This window comes from Phacochoerus africanus, chromosome 9 (genome assembly GCF_016906955.1).
Source record: "Phacochoerus africanus isolate WHEZ1 chromosome 9, ROS_Pafr_v1, whole genome shotgun sequence".
NCBI lineage: Eukaryota > Metazoa > Chordata > Mammalia > Artiodactyla > Suidae > Phacochoerus > Phacochoerus africanus.
The window spans coordinates 122,819,552-122,837,472 of record NC_062552.1 but is presented as its reverse complement, the minus strand read 5'-3'; the positions used below and the strand labels follow the sequence as shown (position 1 = coordinate 122,837,472).

The 17,921-nt window shown below is 53.5% G+C and overlaps 1 protein-coding gene across 5 annotated transcripts in view; it reads left to right on the top strand.

Annotated features, from left to right (window-relative positions):
- The window catches only part of BCL11B (BCL11 transcription factor B), a 95,485-nt gene extending 77,825 nt beyond the window's left edge, over positions 1 to 17,660 (top strand). For all 5 annotated transcript variants that reach the window (XM_047794737.1, XM_047794736.1, XM_047794734.1 and 2 more), the window contains one exon: positions 10,674 to 17,660. In XM_047794737.1, the coding sequence (XP_047650693.1) occupies positions 10,674 to 12,718 (2,045 nt within the window). In that variant the 3' untranslated portion in view covers positions 12,719 to 17,660. The remainder of the gene's footprint in view (positions 1 to 10,673) is intronic.
- Positions 17,661 to 17,921: the final 261 nt, after the last annotated feature.

Below are 17,921 nucleotides of genomic sequence, written 5' to 3'. Positions count from 1 at the left end.
TAAGGATGATTCGCTCTCTGCTTCCTCTTCGTGTTCTCTGTGAAATCCCTGTCCCCAGAGTTCCAGAATCCTTTCAGAAAAGCTCTGTCTTGCGGGATGGGGGTGGGGGGGGTCCCGTTCATCTATCAGCCCATCAGCACCCTCTGTGCAAGCGGAGGGCCTTTTCAGAGACATCTATAGAAGGCACATTTCAGGGGACCCTAACAATGCATTTGTCTGTTTCAGGGAAGGTGTTATTTCCAGGGCATTTGAGTGCCGTGTGCAAAGGGGGTCATCTGTATAAAGAGGGCCTTGAGGAGTGTGCTGTACTTTTTTTTTGTCTTTTTGCCATTTCCTGGGCCACTCCTGTGGCATAGGGAGGTTCCCAGGCTAGGGGTCAAATCAGAGCTGTAGCCGCCAGCCTACACCAGAGCCACAGCAACGCAGGATCCGAGCTGCGTCTGCAACCTACACCACAGCTCACGGCAACGCCGGATCGTTAACCCACTGAGCAAAGGCAGGGACCGAACCCGCAACCTCATGGTTCCTAGTCGGATTCGTTAACCACTGAGCCACAACGGGAACTCCTGTGCTGTATTTTTTCAAAAACACCGTCAATGAGTTGCCACGTATAACACCACTCCAGCGTCCAGCCTCTGGCTCTTCCGCCTGACTAGCAAACCCCGCAGTTCTCAGCCTGCCCTGAGATACCCGCACGATCAGCAATGTCACTTGGGTTTGGGCCAGGTGGCTGTTTCCTGAGCCTGAACTGCACACCTGGTGTGACCACAGAATCGAGCAGTTGAAAGTGAGACTGTTCTGTGGAAATCTAGGGTGCATGGTGCCTGCAGCTGTGGCTCAGTTTGAATACGTCCCTGTACCACTGAGAAGCTGGACCACCCCGTTCCTGAAGGTGGCTTCACAGCCTTGGATGTTTGGACAGGAGTTGTGCTAGCATAATAGGACTTCTTCTGGAGAAGGGGACTTAGATGCCAGCTTCCGTCGTTGGCTAGTGGTCCTCACTGATTGGATTTTAAATTTCCTCTTTTGTGTTTTCTCCTCTCCAGTTTCAATTCTTTGTATCTAGTGTTTTCATAATTTGGAAGGAATGGGCCTGGTCTGAAGCAAAACTCTGCAAGGGGTTCACCTCCACCCCTTTGTTATATCGAGATTCTGTTATACTGAACAATTTGTGATTCAAGTAGGCCTTGAGTGTGGCCTACATGTAAAAAGAAAAAGAAAAAAAATCAAAGTTTTCATTGTGATGGAATTCGCCGCCATGGCATTTGGTCTGTATCTGGTCCTGTTTCTTTGCATGTTTTCCGAGCCTTCTCGGATGGATCTCACCTCCCTTTTCAGCTCCACATCCAGGTCCTCCCATCGTGAATCCAGGATCCCACCTCCACGCCTCTGTGTGCATGCAGTTTCCTCAGCCAGGCACACCCTTTAGACTCATTTTTCCTTCTGAGCTTGGCCCTGGGGTCCCCCGGGAGAAGTTTCCCCTGACCCTCCCAGGCTGTCAGTGTCTCCTCCTCTGGGTCCTGGACCACGTGGCACAGCCTTTCTTAGGGACCCAGTGGCCTGAGCCCTTCCTGGATGTCCATGGTGTCAGTAGCATCTTGCCCTGGACTGCGGGCTCCTTGCGGGCCTCCCTCTGCCCAGTGCGGGCCTGGCACACAGCAGACATGCGTCGAGATGGGCCTCTCATCTTTTGCTCCGATGATATGGTTTCTGGGGTGCCAGATGTGGTGTGACCTTGGGTGTGGTCCGGACAGGCTCTCTGGCTTTCTTAGGAGGATGGGAACGTGAGCCAGGTGTCCTCTTGGCAGGGTCTCTGAGCCTCCGTCTGGGTGATGAGGGTGGGCGGGTGTGGACGGCTCTGTCCTGGAAAACCTGAAGGATGAGCAGGGGATGGGTCCAACAGCTGGAAGCACCCTTGCAGAGTTCTCCTCCCGTGCTAGCCTTTCTCAGCGCCTCTCCCAGCCCCCCTTCCCCACCTCCTTAGGTGGGAACAGAGGAGCTGCCTTCTCTTTGGTGCACCCCCCCCCCCGCCCCGCCCTGCCTGCCCCTTCCCTGGAGGCTCCGAGGTCCCCCAGGCAGATTCTGCTGTGCCACAGAATCCTTTGTCCCCACAGCTTAACCTACCCCTGCTCCCCACCCCCCCACCCGTGGCCCATGCCCCCAAGGAGTCCCTGTGTGTGTGTGCGCGGACTAGCACCGAGCACGCAATGACAATGGATGAGTGAACGGATGAGAAAGTGGGGGATAAGATTCCTTTTCCTTGGGTCCTGTAACTTCCCCGGATGCTCTTTTGTTCGAAGCTAGATCCGGGGGTGTTTTTGTGCACCTGGCTGTCTAGGAGGACATTAGGGGCCTCCGTTTGAGGCTGCAGTGAGGGCTGGAGGCCCAGTTCCTCAAACCAAGTTAACTCTGGGCAGCTGGAACACAGCGCTGACCTCCGCTGCTCTCGGGGCAGGTGGACTGCTGCTGAGTGAGGTTTCTCACTTGTTAGGCCTCTTTCTGTTCAGCCAAGCTACGGGTGGCGTTTCCTGCCCAGAGCCTGCAGCTTGCTGGCGCTGGCCAGCTCGCTGGTGTGCGTGGTGCAGGAGCACTTTGCTGGGGCCGGTGACAGCAGTTTGCAGTCCTGGTGAACGGGCGGCCAGGTGTGTGTTGGCCATAGCACAGGCCCTGGGCTCAGACCTAGGCGTGAATCTGGGCTCTGTCACCCGGGAGCTATGTGACCTCGGGCCCCTCGCTTAACTTAATGAGACCGAGTTCCTCTTTTAGTTAAAATCTGGATTAGAACTCACTTTCCAGAGTCATTATGAGCCCAAGTCCACCACTGGCACGTGCAGCTTGGATGGGAGTCCGGCCCACCAAAGTCCAGGGTGGATGATGCCAAGGCGTGTGTTACCAGCGTCAAGTAGCCTTCCCAGAGGTTGTGGGAATTCGGGGGGCGGGGGGGTTCCCTTGGGCTGGGTCTCAGATGTCTTGCAGGGAGAGAAGGAAGGCAAGCCTTCCAGGCAGCAGAAACAGCAGGTGCAAAGAGGTGTAAAAAGCTCGGGCAAGGAGAGGACGGGAGCCTCTCCCGTGGCCAGTGCACAGGTGGCAGCGAGTCTGGCTGGATCCTGGAGGCGGAGTGCCCAGTGCTTCCTCCGGGCACAGGGAGGATGGCTGTCCCGCTCACCCGCTCTTCCCCAGGTGGCTTAGAGGTGGACAGGGGTGGTGGCGGAGCAGCTGGGCTCTGCTCAAGTCACCTGGCATCTCAGCGTGCCCGGTGGCTGGAACACAGCCAGCAGAGAGGCGTGGGCGTGCTGGGTGGGGCCCCAACCGGCGAGCCCGGGAAGCGGGGCGTTGCTGAGTCTGAGCTGCGCCCTGCTCCCGAGGCGGCCTCGCCCGGAGGGCAGACGGCACAGCCTGGGCAGGTTCACCCAGACCTGGGCAGACGCTGGGGATGACGTGTCCTGCTGGTGATGACCCAGCGACGCCGGCCAGGGGGGCGCAAACAGAACACAGCATGGACACAGGCACTGGCGATTCTCAGGCACGGTGCGTTAGTCACCCTGCGTTAGTCACCCTGCTGGCGGCCAGGGTCACGGCCGTGGACAGGATCAGCTAGGGTCCCGGTCTTGAGGGAGCCTGGAATCCGGCCCAGGTAATCCTTATTACATACATAACCCAAGGCCAGTCACGTGGCCTCGTGCAACTTCTGTCCACTCTCTGATCCTCCTTTATGGCTCCCGTAAGCCGTTATCATGATACTCATGATGCGGGTTCTCACCCCCCCCTCCAGCCCTCGAACGCGTCTCTCTCCCGGGACCCTGAACGCTGCCCTGGCAGCGCCCGTGCTTTTCATGAAATCACCGAGGTTATTAGGTGCCCCCTCCCCCCCCAGAATCTGAGCGCTACTGTCTCTCGGTAGCAGCAGATTCCTAGCGGATGAAGCGTCCCCAGTGCCCGCCCGTTCAGTGAATGAATGAGAGGCAGGTATAGTCACTGCTCCCAGCAGGACACACCCTGCCACCTCGTCCACTCAGCCCTGTCGGTCCTGGTCCCCCACGTCCTGGGCTCATGTAAGCTTGGATCCAGGAACTGCAGCGAGGCCGACACCCCCTCGGTGTGGTGGTGATGGCTGTCTGGGTCAGAGAGGATTCTGAGGCCCGGAGGGCGAGCGCAGGGAGGGATTGGGCATGCCTGGCATGGGCCCTGGTGGTGGGGTGAGGGCTCTGTTAGACAGAGGCTGGTTCAGGCCTTCATCACCAGGCACACTGGTTATTAGGAGCCGTTCCCTTACTACTTTCACCGCCCCCAGCAGCAGCAACACCCAGCCAAGCGCTTTTATTACCTTTCCATGAGATAATCGGCCGGATTTCACCAAGTTGTGGCAGTTCTAGCCAAGAACAACGCATCTCCACGTTTCGCTAGCTCGTGGTTGGAACGAAAGGTGAGGTACAGAGACACACAATGGGCCCGTCACCTCCCCCGGGTCCCTGGGCTTGGGAGCGGGAGGCGCCCAGGTCGGTGCCCTTTCCGCTTTCCATTGGGGGTGTTTATCTGGAGCACAGCTGGCTGTGTGGCCCTGAGCCAAACCCCTCTTCTCTTCCAGGCCTCACTCTCCTCCTCGTTAGAATGGTGCCCATGACAGTTCTTGACCTTGGGAGCTGTGGTGAGGACAGTTCTTCTTGGCTGTGGGCGGCTGATGTTGGGGGTTTAATAAGGGTTTATTGTGACTGCTGTCATCATTCCCTTAGCTCCGCCGTCTGTCTTGGGGAGGCTGAGGTTTGTTTGAGAGGAAGCATTCAGAACAAGCAGGGACGCGTATAGGTTTTGTCAATCAATGACCAGGCTCAGAAATAATCTGAACACAAAACTTAACCAAGACCCCCCCCCCCCCGCCCCCGCCGGAGACCAGTGGACATTTTCTTTCTGGGGTCACGAAAGGGGAAAAGGGGAGGCAGTCTTTAGACCAATAAGCGGTCTCCTGATTGGGAGATAATGGTGATTTTTTTTTTTTTTGCTTTTTAGGGCTGCACCCGCTGCACATGGGGGTTCCCAGGCCAGGGATTGAATTGGAGCTGCAGCTGACAGCCTACGCCACAGCCACAGCCACATGGGATCCAAGCCGCATCTGTGACCTACACCGCAGCTCACGGCAACGCCAGATCTTTAACACACTGAACGAGGCCAGGGGTTGAACCTGCGTCCTCAGGGATGCTAGTCAGCTTCCTTGACCACTGAGCCACGACAGGACCTCCTAGAGTCAATAGTGATCATAATTGCAATCCCTTTGGGACGGAGGAGACGGCGTTGTCGGCAGGCATGGATTCTGGAGAAGGATTGGGTGGTTGACCAGTGAATCCGGCCCTCTTCTTGGACACTGGGCACCCCGAAATCCAGAAAGGGGAAGGGGCCTGCCCAGGGGCCCCTGGGTCCAGCAGCCAGCCTGCCCCTGGATGGGTCTGCCTGGCATCCCATGATCCCTCACCAGGTCCTGAGTGGCTCACCTGCTCCGTGAAACACGTCCCCCCCAAGACCAGGGACCCTGGTGGACCCGACTGTGTTCCATCAGTGGGAAATCTACGCCCGTCACTGGGAGGAGGACACACATGGTGTGGCAGGAGGACCTCGGGCTTTCCATTGTGAAACAGGACCTGCCACATGTAAAGGGAACGCCCCATCTCTCAGGGGTGCCGGGGGCGGCTGGGATGGAGCGGGAAGCCTGAGCTGCTTCTCTGAGCTTCCGCTCATCACGCGCTGGCAGGCATGTGGTCCTTGACCTGCCTCCCTCAGAGGTCACGTGAGGGATGCTGAAATGCCAAACCAACAGTCAAGTGCCCTGCAAACTGCAGAGTGCTCTGTGTAGAAGCCAAGACCCGGTTCTGACTTCCGTGTCCAAGTGTCAGGCTTCTCATTTCTGCCTCCAGCTTTTGGAGGAGAAAGGCCTGGGCTGGCGATCCCCTGCTTGAGCTGGGAGGTGGCGTCTGCTTGCCGCTCCCTCTTGAGCAGCCGTGAACGACCACATTCCCCCCAGGCAGGAATCCCCTTCTATTTGCCATCACTCGGCCTTAGGAGAAGCCTCTTAAACTCTGGCGCTCAATTACGGCCTTTTTATTGAATAATAACTCAGGTGTGCTTTTCATTGAGCATCCCTGATACCTTTATTGGTGTTATTTCAGGAACCCGAATAATAAGGATGAACAGTTATTTAAATGCTCATTAAAGGAAAAAAACACACAGAACACCAAACAGCTCCTAGCAGAGGGAGAGTAGCCTTGCATTGCAGGAGCCCAACTGCAGGTTGGTTCCCAAGAGTCACAATAAAAAATGATGTTTCCTCAGCGTTTGCACGTTTCGACTTCCCTGGCACCTCGACTGCATCAGGCAGGCTGCTTTAAAATTCCGCCGCAGTTTTATTACTGCCAGCCTTACGCAGGAAGGCTTCCCTGAACCAGCCACTGCCAGGCACAAGACGGATCATAAAAAAATGAAACATGCAGAGCCCAGCCGTACCACCTGCACGGTGATGCGCAGATTTTGTCGGGTGTGTCCACGTGCGGGATCTCATTTGCTCCCTTGTCCCTCCTCGGAAGCAGGTGTGTCGTTCCCCCTCCACTGATGAGGAAACCGAGGCTCAGAGAGGTTAGGTACCTTGATTAATGTCACTCTGCTGCAAATAAGGCAGAGGTAGGCACCCGGGCTGCTGCCCAGGGTTCTCGTAACTGAGAGGTTGCAGGGAGGATTTGGAACTTGAGAAGAACATACAGGTCTCCCTTTGGAGCGTGCAGAGCCAAGAAGGTCCAGTGGATTCTAATATGTCTGAGGAAGGAAGCACGCAAGCAGACCAGGAAAACGTGGGCCCTGGATTCTGTGTCTCCGAGCCTGATGGAAGGATCCGAGTGCAGCTGACGTTTCTGGGTCTGTAGGCTGCATTGCTGGCTAGGTTGCTTCTGAATCTCTTCGGCATGGACCTATCCATTGGAACCCCAGCAGCCACAGTGGCAGCGTCTTGGGACATGGATCCTCTCTGGGCCGCCGGCGGCAAAGGTGGATCTTCCAGACCCCTCCCCCCGCAGGTGGCCTTGAGCTCCAGGACGGGGTGACAGCCCTGAGTCTGAAGCAGCCGGCTCCTGGGGGTCTTCTGCGTTTAAACACGAGCCATCTGCGACCATGTGTGTGGGGGCTTTAAAATACTCAGCAAGGTGGCGAAGAGAAAAAAAAAATGTTCCAAGTGGCTCTTCTCTGACATGGTTCAGTTCTCAAAAAGCGAGCAGCCCCTGTGTTGAAGGCTACTTCCAGGCGAAAGATAACCAGGAGTGGTGACATGGAAAAGAACGTTTTATTTTCAAAGGAAATTCCAGGAGAGTAGAAAGAGCGTTGTTTAGGGAGGGCCTTTGAGGGCTGGGAGATTTAAAAAGTATTGGGAGCTGTCAGGTCCTGGGAAGTGAGTCACCTGCAATGAATCTTGCCACCTGCAGCGGAGGGTGGGGGAACCAAGTTGGTTCAGGGGTGCGGGAAGAGGGGCCCTGCCTGGGATCCCATTCGATGGATACAACACAGAACGCTTCCCCACCTGATGGACAGGTAACCTCCTCCCCAGGCGGCTCCAGTTAGAATCTTAAAAGTATCTTTTGCTCCTTTTTTTTTTTTTTTAATTTTAAACAAGAAATGGAAACATCTGAGTTCTTTAGAACATGCAACTACATGCTTCTCGGCAGCTGCCATTTGAGTTTTAAAAATACATATATATTTTAATGGGCCATTCTGGCTGCATTGCAGTCTTCATTCTTGGCCTGCCCGGGAGTTCTGCGCTGGCTTCTGATACCTGCATTCCTCAGGAGCCATAAAACTTTCTAGAAACTGTGTGGACATCAGAATAAGAAACAGGAAGTGCTCTGGAGATACCTCAGGACATGAAGATGAGGACAGAGGAGACTGGGCCAAGGGAGGGGGCCCAACTTAAAAACACGAGGAGCCAAGCAGCCGTGGGCCGTCACTCGATTAATGAGGGTGGCTGCAGCCAGGGTACAGAGCTTCACGTGAAGGCCTATGACCTCGTGGAAGTGGCGCTTCATTTGTGTTTTTAGCGGCTGGTCAGAAAGGGAGTTTTTATTTATCTTCTTATGTATTACTTATTTATTGTGCCTTGCTCCACAAAAGGGTTTGAGGGGGACTCTGCATACGATGGCTGTTGGCCAGTCCTCCTGTGAGCCTGTCTGAGGGGAGAGTTCTGCTCCCCACATCCATTAACCAATAAGCCAGGGAAGGAGCCGGTGCCGACAAGAAGCAGGTGCTTTTCTGTGCCAGCGGTGTGGCACACAGCAAGGGGGGCTGGGGAGTGCAGCGGCCTGACTGCTCCAGCCTAGGGCCTCCTGCCTGTTTGTGGGGGGGCAGCCCCCCTCGGAGGCGCCCACATGGGGAACCGAATCATGCAGATGTAACTGGGGGAAGGCAGGTACCCAGGCATCCTGGAGAAAGAGAATCGTCTCAGAATTTCTCTGGGAGCTGTGTGTGAGGTGAAGCTGAACTTAGAAGAGGAACTTAGAAGAAGCTCTGAACTTTAGAGCTCTTTTTTCCTTTCTCCCCCCACTCCCCCACCGCCTATACCGGCTCCCCCCACTGGTCTCCTCAACCACCAAACATGCAGACCAAACAAGACACGAGTGTGCAGTGAGGCCCGCGTGCAGACACCAGGCTTGGGAGGCATGTCTTGGTTTCTGGCAGTAGGTGATCTGGCCCAGTTGGCTCTGTGTCTGGGAGACTCTCCACCCTGCCCCCCTGCCTGGCTTGTGGGGGTGCAGGCCCTTGGTACCTGTTGGGTCTAAACTGTATAGAACTCGGGGCATCTGGTCCTGGAGCCACTTGGTTTTTACTGCTAAGGGTGAAGCCCTGGAGAAGCAGAGTTTGTGGGTGAAAAACAAAAAATCCGTCCCTGTACAGGATTTCAGAAGTCCTTAATCTCCCGGGGAGATGGAGGTTGGCTTCACCCCCCCCCCCAAAGGACCCAGCCTATGGTAAGGAACATGCCTGCAGCTACTGTACTTTATCAGCGTTCAAATCTCCCAGGTACAAGAAAGTCTGAGAAAACAAAAGGGGGTTTTCGAGATTGTGGCTGTGATGTCCTGTTCCCTTTTTCTTCCCTGGTCAGTGAGCAGATCTGATGGTGGGAGGCAGGGCCTTCCCACACCCACCCCGTCCACAGGAGGCATCAGGAGAGACTCTGGCTGGAGATGCAGCCAGTTTCACCTGTAGGTCAAGGACAGCGGCCACAGGACCGGCTCTGGATGGAACATGCAGGCTTCATGCAGTGACTGCTCCAGTGAGGGACACAGACAGGGACGTGTTGGTTCTGTGCCACCAGTGTCCACTCGGATTTGCTCCTGATGCCACCAGTGCCAGTTCGTCACAAATCCATGCTTGCTGCCATTCATCCTGACTGTCTTGTCAGATGTGACATTCCTTCACTCAGCATTTCTGGCACAGGACTTCATGACCTCACATAGGCCAGTGGCCGCCCCCGCCCCCGCCTGGGGTCTGTAGAGGCCAGATTCGATGCTACTGTTGGGGGGGAACTTGTGTGAGGCCACGCGAGCAATGGGGGCGGGAGCCATCACCCAGTCGTGATCTTCACAACATGCTGAATTTCCTCTGTCGCTACACATCCGTGTTGAAATTAGACAGTGCTTGGGCGGTCCCGTGGTGGCTCAGCGGAAATGAACCTGGCTAGTATCCATGAGGATGCGGGTTGGATCCCTGGCCTTGCTCAGTGGGTCAGGGATCTGGCGTTGCCGTGAGCTGTGGTGTGGGTCACAGACGTGGCTTGGATCCCATGTTGCTGCGGCTCTGATGTAGGCCAGCAGGTAGAGCTCCGATTAGACCCCTAGCCTGGGAACCTCCATATGCCATGGGTGCGGCCCTAGAAAAGCCAAAAAGCCAAAAAAAAAAAAAGAAAGAAAAAATCCTAAACGACACAGGGGTATCAGCTAGTTCCCTTAAAATGTTTACAAGGTGATTCAGTGTGTTTTTCAGAACCTCCTTGGATCATATTTTGCTGAGTGACGGGGGCCAGGGCAGTTTTGCCAGTCCCCTGCCCCCCACATTTGGCAGTGCCTGGAGAGATTTTTGACCCTCATGACTGGGGAGCGGAGTGCTCTTGGCTTCTAGTAGGCAGAGGCTGGGGATGCGCCTGAACCCCCTGCAAGGCACAGGACAGCCCCCACGAGATTTCTTGCCGTCTAAACGCCCCCCGGGCCTTGCTTGACAATCCCCATCCAACTGTGGCTGGTGTGAGGAGGGCGCTGAATGCTCCACGTGTGCTCTGCGCGCCGTCCAGCTGTCCAGCCGGCCGATACTCCCTGCGCTTGGAATCAGGCATTCTCCCCAACACAGCTCCTCTGGCCTTTGAGATAATGGGTGTAAGGGACCCTGTATTTCAGGGGCACAAACCAAGGCCTAACTGGGAGTAACTGGCTGAAGTCCATGCTCGATCTGGGCGTTGTCGACCACCCGCCCACAGAACAGGTTCCCGGTCCCTCTGACGGGGGTATGTCGCTGTCGCAGGCCTGGGCTTGTTCAGGAGGGGTCCGGCGGCCGCTGCGGACATCCGCGGATCCCCTCCAGGGCCAGTGGCCCCGCGGTGCGCGCGCCCTGGCCGTCTCTCATGCTCTCTCTGCCTTTCTGTCCGTGTGTCTCCCCAGGTAAAGATGAGCCTTCCAGCTACATTTGCACAACATGCAAGCAGCCCTTCAACAGCGCGTGGTTCTTGCTGCAGCACGCGCAGAACACGCACGGCTTCCGCATCTACCTGGAGCCCGGGCCGGCCAGCAGCTCGCTCACGCCGCGGCTCACCATCCCGCCGCCGCTGGGGCCCGAGGCCGTGGCCCAGTCCCCGCTCATGAATTTCCTGGGCGACAGCAACCCCTTCAACCTGCTGCGCATGACGGGCCCCATCCTGCGGGACCACCCGGGCTTCGGCGAGGGCCGCCTGCCCGGCACGCCGCCGCTCTTCAGCCCGCCGCCGCGCCACCACCTGGACCCGCACCGCCTCAGTGCCGAGGAGATGGGACTCGTCGCCCAGCACCCCAGTGCCTTCGACCGAGTCATGCGCCTGAACCCCATGGCCATCGACTCGCCCGCCATGGACTTCTCGCGGCGGCTCCGCGAGCTGGCGGGCAACAGCTCCACGCCGCCGCCTGTGTCGCCGGGCCGCGGCAACCCTATGCACCGGCTCCTGAACCCCTTCCAGCCCAGCCCCAAGTCCCCGTTCCTGAGCACGCCGCCGCTGCCGCCCATGCCCCCCGGCGGCACGCCGCCCCCGCAGCCGCCCGCCAAGAGCAAGTCGTGCGAGTTCTGCGGCAAGACCTTCAAGTTCCAGAGCAATCTCATCGTGCACCGGCGCAGCCACACGGGCGAGAAGCCCTACAAGTGCCAGCTGTGCGACCACGCGTGCTCGCAGGCGAGCAAGCTCAAGCGCCACATGAAGACGCACATGCACAAGGCCGGCTCGCTGGCCGGCCGCTCCGACGACGGGCTCTCGGCCGCCAGCTCCCCGGAGCCCGGCACCAGCGAGCTGGCCGGCGAGGGCCTCAAGGCGGCCGACGGCGACTTCCGCCACCACGAGAGTGACCCGTCGCTGGGCCACGAGCCCGAGGAGGAGGATGAAGAGGAGGAGGAGGAAGAGGAGGAGCTGCTGCTGGAGAACGAGAGCCGGCCCGAGTCGAGCTTCAGCATGGACTCGGAGCTGAGCCGCAACCGTGAGAACGGGGGCGGCGGCGGCGGCGTGGCCGGCGTGCCGGGCGCGGGCGGCGCGGCCAAGGCGCTGGCCGACGAGAAGGCGCTGGTGCTGGGCAAGGTCATGGAGAACGTGGGCCTGGGCGCGCTGCCGCAGTACGGCGAGCTGCTGGCCGACAAGCAGAAGCGCGGCGCCTTCCTGAAGCGCGCGGCGGGCGGCGACCCGGGCGACGACGACGACGCGGGCGGCTGCGGGGACGCGGGCCCGGGCGGCGCGGTCAACGGGCGCGGCGGCGGCTTCGCGCCGGGCGCCGAGCCCTTCCCGGGCCTCTTCCCGCGCAAGCCGGCGCCGCTGCCCAGCCCCGGGCTCAACAGCGCGGCCAAGCGCATCAAGGTGGAGAAGGACCTGGAGCTGCCGCCCGCCGCGCTCATCCCGTCCGAGAACGTGTACTCGCAGTGGCTCGTGGGCTACGCGGCGTCCCGGCACTTCATGAAGGACCCCTTCCTGGGCTTCACGGACGCGCGCCAGTCGCCCTTCGCCACGTCGTCCGAGCACTCGTCCGAGAACGGCAGCCTGCGCTTCTCCACGCCGCCCGGGGACCTGCTGGACGGCGGCCTGTCGGGCCGCAGCGGCACGGCCAGCGGGGGCAGCACGCCGCACCTGGGTGGCCCGGGGCCCGGGCGGCCGAGCTCCAAGGAGGGCCGGCGCAGCGACACGTGCGAGTACTGCGGCAAGGTGTTCAAGAACTGCAGCAACCTGACGGTGCACCGGCGGAGCCACACCGGCGAGCGGCCTTACAAGTGCGAGCTGTGCAACTACGCGTGCGCGCAGAGCAGCAAGCTCACGCGCCACATGAAGACGCACGGGCAGATCGGCAAGGAGGTGTACCGCTGCGACATCTGCCAGATGCCCTTCAGCGTCTACAGCACCCTGGAGAAACACATGAAAAAGTGGCACGGCGAGCACTTGCTGACTAACGACGTCAAAATCGAGCAGGCCGAGAGGAGCTAAGCGCGCGCGGCCCCGGGCCCCCGCGCACCTGTACAGTGGCCCCGTTGCCAAGCGAGAGAATGCTGACTTGCCGCCGCGTCGTTGTCGTCGTCGTCGTCGTCACCGCCACTCGGCAGCCCGGGGGAGGCGGCCCCTCCAACCTAACCTGTGTCTGCGAAGTCCTATGGAAACCCGAGGGTTGATTAAGGCAGTAAAAATTGTGGAGCCTTTTAACTGTGCAATAATTTCTGTATTTATTGGGTTTTGTAATTTTTTTGGCATGTGCAGGTACTTTTTATTATTATTCTTTCTGTTGAAATTCCTTTAAGAGATTTTGTTGGGTAGCCGTCCCTTCTTCAGTTTCTTCCTTTTTTTTTTTTTTTTTTTTAAACCCGGTAGTAGCCTGAGCAATGACTCCCAAGCTATCTAGAGGGGAAACATTTTTTAAATTATAATTTTGGGGGGGAGGGCGCTGCTTTTTTGAAATCTAAGCTAAGCATGTGTAATTTCTTGTGAAGAAGCCAACACTTAAATGACTTTGAAAGTTGTTTACTTTTTTAGTCCTCCTTTTTTCAGTCCTGAAATAAAAAGTGGCATGCTTTTTTTTTTTTTTTAAAGAGGGGGGGGTGCAGATGTACAGCGATAACAATCTTTAAAGTTGTAGCACTTTGTTTCAGATTTGGAATATGGGGAAGCAGCACTGATGTTGTCCCAAGTAACAGAGGCCTTTTCTGTGTTGATTTCAACCCTACCGTACATGAGGAAACCTTTGCGCGGTGGTGGCCGTGGGGGGAGAGGCCCCCCTACCCACCAAAAAACCTCAGCACTGCCAGAGACGCAGGGGTTTTTGAGGGAGATGGCCCAAGAGCGTTCTAAAACTGTGCATTTCTGGCCGATCTTCTCCATTTCTTGGAATGTCGATGTGCCCTGAGATGCCCCCTTCGCTATTTGCGGTAGATTAGACTGTCTACCATGGGCTGGGGATACTTTTGGGGGGTGGATGGTGGTGGCCCGCAGGGACTCCAAACACAAGAAACCAGCGGTGTCCTTTCAGGTGTCTCCTGGCTTGACTGCTTCTCTCTAGCTTTTTTATCACCCCCACCACAGAAATCCTAAGTCACACGTTGCTACAGGGGACAACCGATCGTTTCTCAAGCAGACAAGTGTCCTGATGGCAAAATGAGGGAAGTTCGCATTCTCTCTTGTCATGCATCCTGATGCCATGGTGCAGACAGGCAGGGGGAAATCTCGTGAATTTCAGTTCCCTTTTTACCGGAAATCGGGAAGAGTTCCACCCGGAGGTACCCAGCGCTACTTCCCAGGTTTTTTTTGGTGTGTGTGTTTTTTGTTTGTTTGTTTGTTTGTTTTTCTGTCCCATTAGGTTGGAAAGTACTAAACATTGGAGTGTTGAGATTAGACATTTGGATTCTGTTGACCCGCACTTTAAAGCTTTTGTTTGCATTTAAATTAAATGGCTTCTAAACAAGAAATTGCAGCATCTTCTTCATTTTGGCCCAGAGGTGGGTTAAACTGCAAGGGACCGCTGAGATTGAGTGTCAGTATTGCTAAGCGTGGCATTCACAATACTGGCACTATAAAGAACAAAATAAAATAATAATTTATTGGACAGTTTTTCTACTGCCATTCAATTTGATGTGAGTGCCTTGAAAACTGATCTTCCTATTTGAGTCTCTTGAGACAAATGCAAAACCTTTTTTTTTTTTTTTTGAAATGAAAAGACTTTTTAAAAAAGTAAAACGAGAAAAGTACATTTCTTTAGAAACAAACAAAGCCACATTTCCTTTAAATAAATTTTTAAAAATCCTGGTTGAAGACATGACAATGCCATAAGACCCAATCAAATGAAGAAATAAACCCAGCACAACCTTGGACATCATTAGCTGAATTATCCTCAGCCCCTTTTGTCTGTGGGACAACGCTGCTTACATGTGGAGTGGAGGTGATTTACTGCTGAATTAAAACTCAAGTGACACAAGTTACAAGTTGCTATCGTTGAATGAAAAAACAAAAACAATTCAGGAACAACGGCTAATTTTTTTCTAAAGTTAAATTTAGTGCACTCTGTCTTAAAAATACGTTTACAGTATTGGATACATACAAGGGTAAAAAAAAATTGTGTGTATGTGTGTTGGAGCGATCATTTTTTTTTTCAAAGTTTGCTTAATAGGTTACAAAAAAAAAATGCCACAACGGCTGCGTGTATATTGTTTTCTTTTGGTGACGGGGTTTTAGTATATATTATATATATTAAAATTTCTTGATTACTGTAAAAGTGGACCAGTATTTGTAATAATCGAGAATGCCTGGGCATTTGACAAAACAAGAAAAAAAAAAACCCTTTTCTTTTCCTTGAAAATGTTGCAGTAAAATTTAAATGGTGGGTCTCTAATAATTTGTTCTTGTCACAGTAACTGTAAAGTCGGAGTTTTAGTAAATTTTTTTCTGCCTTGGGTGTTGAATTTTTATTTCAAAAAAAAATGTATAGAAACTTGTATTGGGGGATTAAAAGGGGATTGCTACACCATGTAGAAAAAGTATGTAGAAAAAAAAGTGCTTAATATTGTTATTGCTTTGCAGAGAAAAAAAAAAAGTCCACATTTCTGATCTGTACTTATTTTTCTCCTCCCACCTCCCTCTGGAATGGATATATTGGTTGGTTCATATAATGTAGGCACTTGCTGTATTTTTACTGGAGCTTGTAATTTTTTAACTGTAAGCTTGTCCTTTTAAAGGGATTTAATGTACCTTTTTGTTAGTGAATTTGGAAATAAAAAGAAAAAAAAAACAAAAACAAGCAGGCTGCCATAATATATTTTTTTAATTTGGCAGGATAAAATATTGCAAAAAAAAAAATTTGTATGTTAAGTCCTATTGTACAGGAGAAAAAAAAAAAAAAGGTTGTTTGACAACCTCTGAGGAAAAGAAACAAAAGGAAGTAGGTAAATGCTTTGGTTCACAAATCATTTTAGTTGTATATATTTTTGTCAGAATTGGCCTCGACAAAGGACTGTTGGAATAGTTAGGGCTTCACTCTGAACGCCCCCAACCTTGCATCAAGGCTCCCTGGTGTGGCCACAGCAGACCAGACGGGAAATTCTGCACTCGTGTTGAGTGGAAAAATCAGTTTCTGTAAAGACGTCGGTAACATTTCACAGTCCTCCTTTCTCTCCGAGGCCATCGTAAGGGTGGCAGCTGTGGAGGAAAAGAGGCCAAAAGCATCTTCCTCCTCTGCTGTCACCACCGTGGCGTTGCCACCGCCACATCTCCCGCCCTTCAGAGCAGAAAGAAGTGCACACCGAGCTTCCTTTAGTCCTTGAGAAAACATTAAACAGAAAAATGTAATAAAGGGAGCTGGCGTATCAGGCGCAGGTGACGTATTCTGTGGCTGGGACCAGCGCAAATCAAATCGGATTTCAGGAAGGCGTCCCTGTCACAACCAGGACCTTATATTCCATGGAGAGGGTTGGCCTGTTGTCTTTCTTACCTGCTTTGCTGCTTTTCTCTCCGAAACCTACATTCCGTCAGTTTCCGAATGCCTAGGGCCTGGGCTGAATTCGGTGCCTTTCCATAGCTCTTTCTCTTTGCTTCTTCTGCATTTCCTCTCCATCCTCCAGCCTCTGTCGGTCTTTGATTTGTCCTTTCCATTTTTATTTGATTTATTTCTCCCTTTCTGTCCCCCCCCCCCTTTTTTTTTGTAAAGCCAGGTAGCTTTAAGATAATAAACTGGTGGTTTTTTGGATGAGGGAATAATACATTTTTTAAAAAAACCTATATCAGGAAGTCTTTTTTTTTTTTTTTTTTAATTTCAGGAACTCTAAGAAACCATTATTTCAGGTTATGAAAGTATAACCAAGCATCCTTTTGGGCAGTTCTTTACCAAATGCAGAAATCTTTCCTCTGGGCGCTCTTCTGTTCCACACGCCCTTTCCTTCTTGCCACTTACCTTTGCAAAGTGCAAAGAAAAGGGGAGGAAGTACGAGATAAAGCTGAGATGTCCCTGTCCTGCCTGCTTGTCCCCAAGACCCGGGGGCTGCCCTGGATGCCCCGGGAAGGTCCCCGAGAGCCTCGGTCTTGATCCTCCCGTAGTTACCAATGCTAGCCAGCGCGCGCCAGCCCGTGCAAAGTCACCCCAATGCCAGGACTAAGCCATCCTAAAGCACAAAGATTGTGTCTCTGTCGATGACGAAGGCAGAGAAAAGAGTACGTGGCTTCTCTTTCATGTTTAAAAAGCCAACGCTGAAGCAGACGACTCCGTGTGAGAGAGGCCTGAGCCCCGGGGAGGGGTGGGGACCCAGCCGACCTCAGGCTGGTTTCCATGCTGCCACCACTTGGTGCAAAGCTGCCCCAAATTGGAACCTGCCACTTGCCATTGGAGGGTCTTTCATGGGGAGAGGAGGAGGCTGAATTCCTCTAGGCAAAATGTGAAAAGTAGGGAAATGGGCCTTTTTGTCCCGGTCCTGAGTGACAGTCAAAGGCTTTTTTGGAACACAGACAAACCCATGACTTTGGTGCTCTTTGTATCAGCCTTGTGAAGCAAAGTTACATTGAGTTAAGTATTTGCATTTGTACTGGCAAGGCGAAATATTTTTACTACCTTTTCTATTATTGTATGAGCTTTTGTTGTTTACCTGGAGGTTCTGTCTTTTACTACAAGTTTGGAACTATTTATTATTGCTTGGTATTTGTGCTCTGTTTAAGAAACAGGCACTTTTTTTTTTATTATTATGGATAAAATGTTGAGATGACAGGAGGTCATTTCAATATGGCTTAGTAAAATATTTATTGTTTCTTTTATTCTCTGTACAAGATTTGGGGCCTCTTCTTTTTCCCCTTAATGTCACAATGTTGAGTTCAGCATGTCTGCCATTTCATTTGTACGCTTGTTCAAAACCAAGTTTGTTCTGGTTTCAAGTTATAAAAATAAATTGGACATTTAACTTGATCTCCAAACCTTGTCCTTTTCTGTGTCTTTCAAGGGTAGGGAAGGGACAGCTTATTTCCAAGGGGGAATTGAAGGTCTTTCTCCATTTTTCTCCTGACCCAAACCTTATTCCCACATCCAGGAAATAATGGCAGGAGAGACCCACGCGCCTCTTCATTGACCCCAGTGAGGTACTGGGTACTCGGTCCTGGTTACATCAGAATCACACGGGAGGTTTTTTGTTTTTGTGTTTTTTTTTTTTTTAAAGTCCCCGTGTCCAGA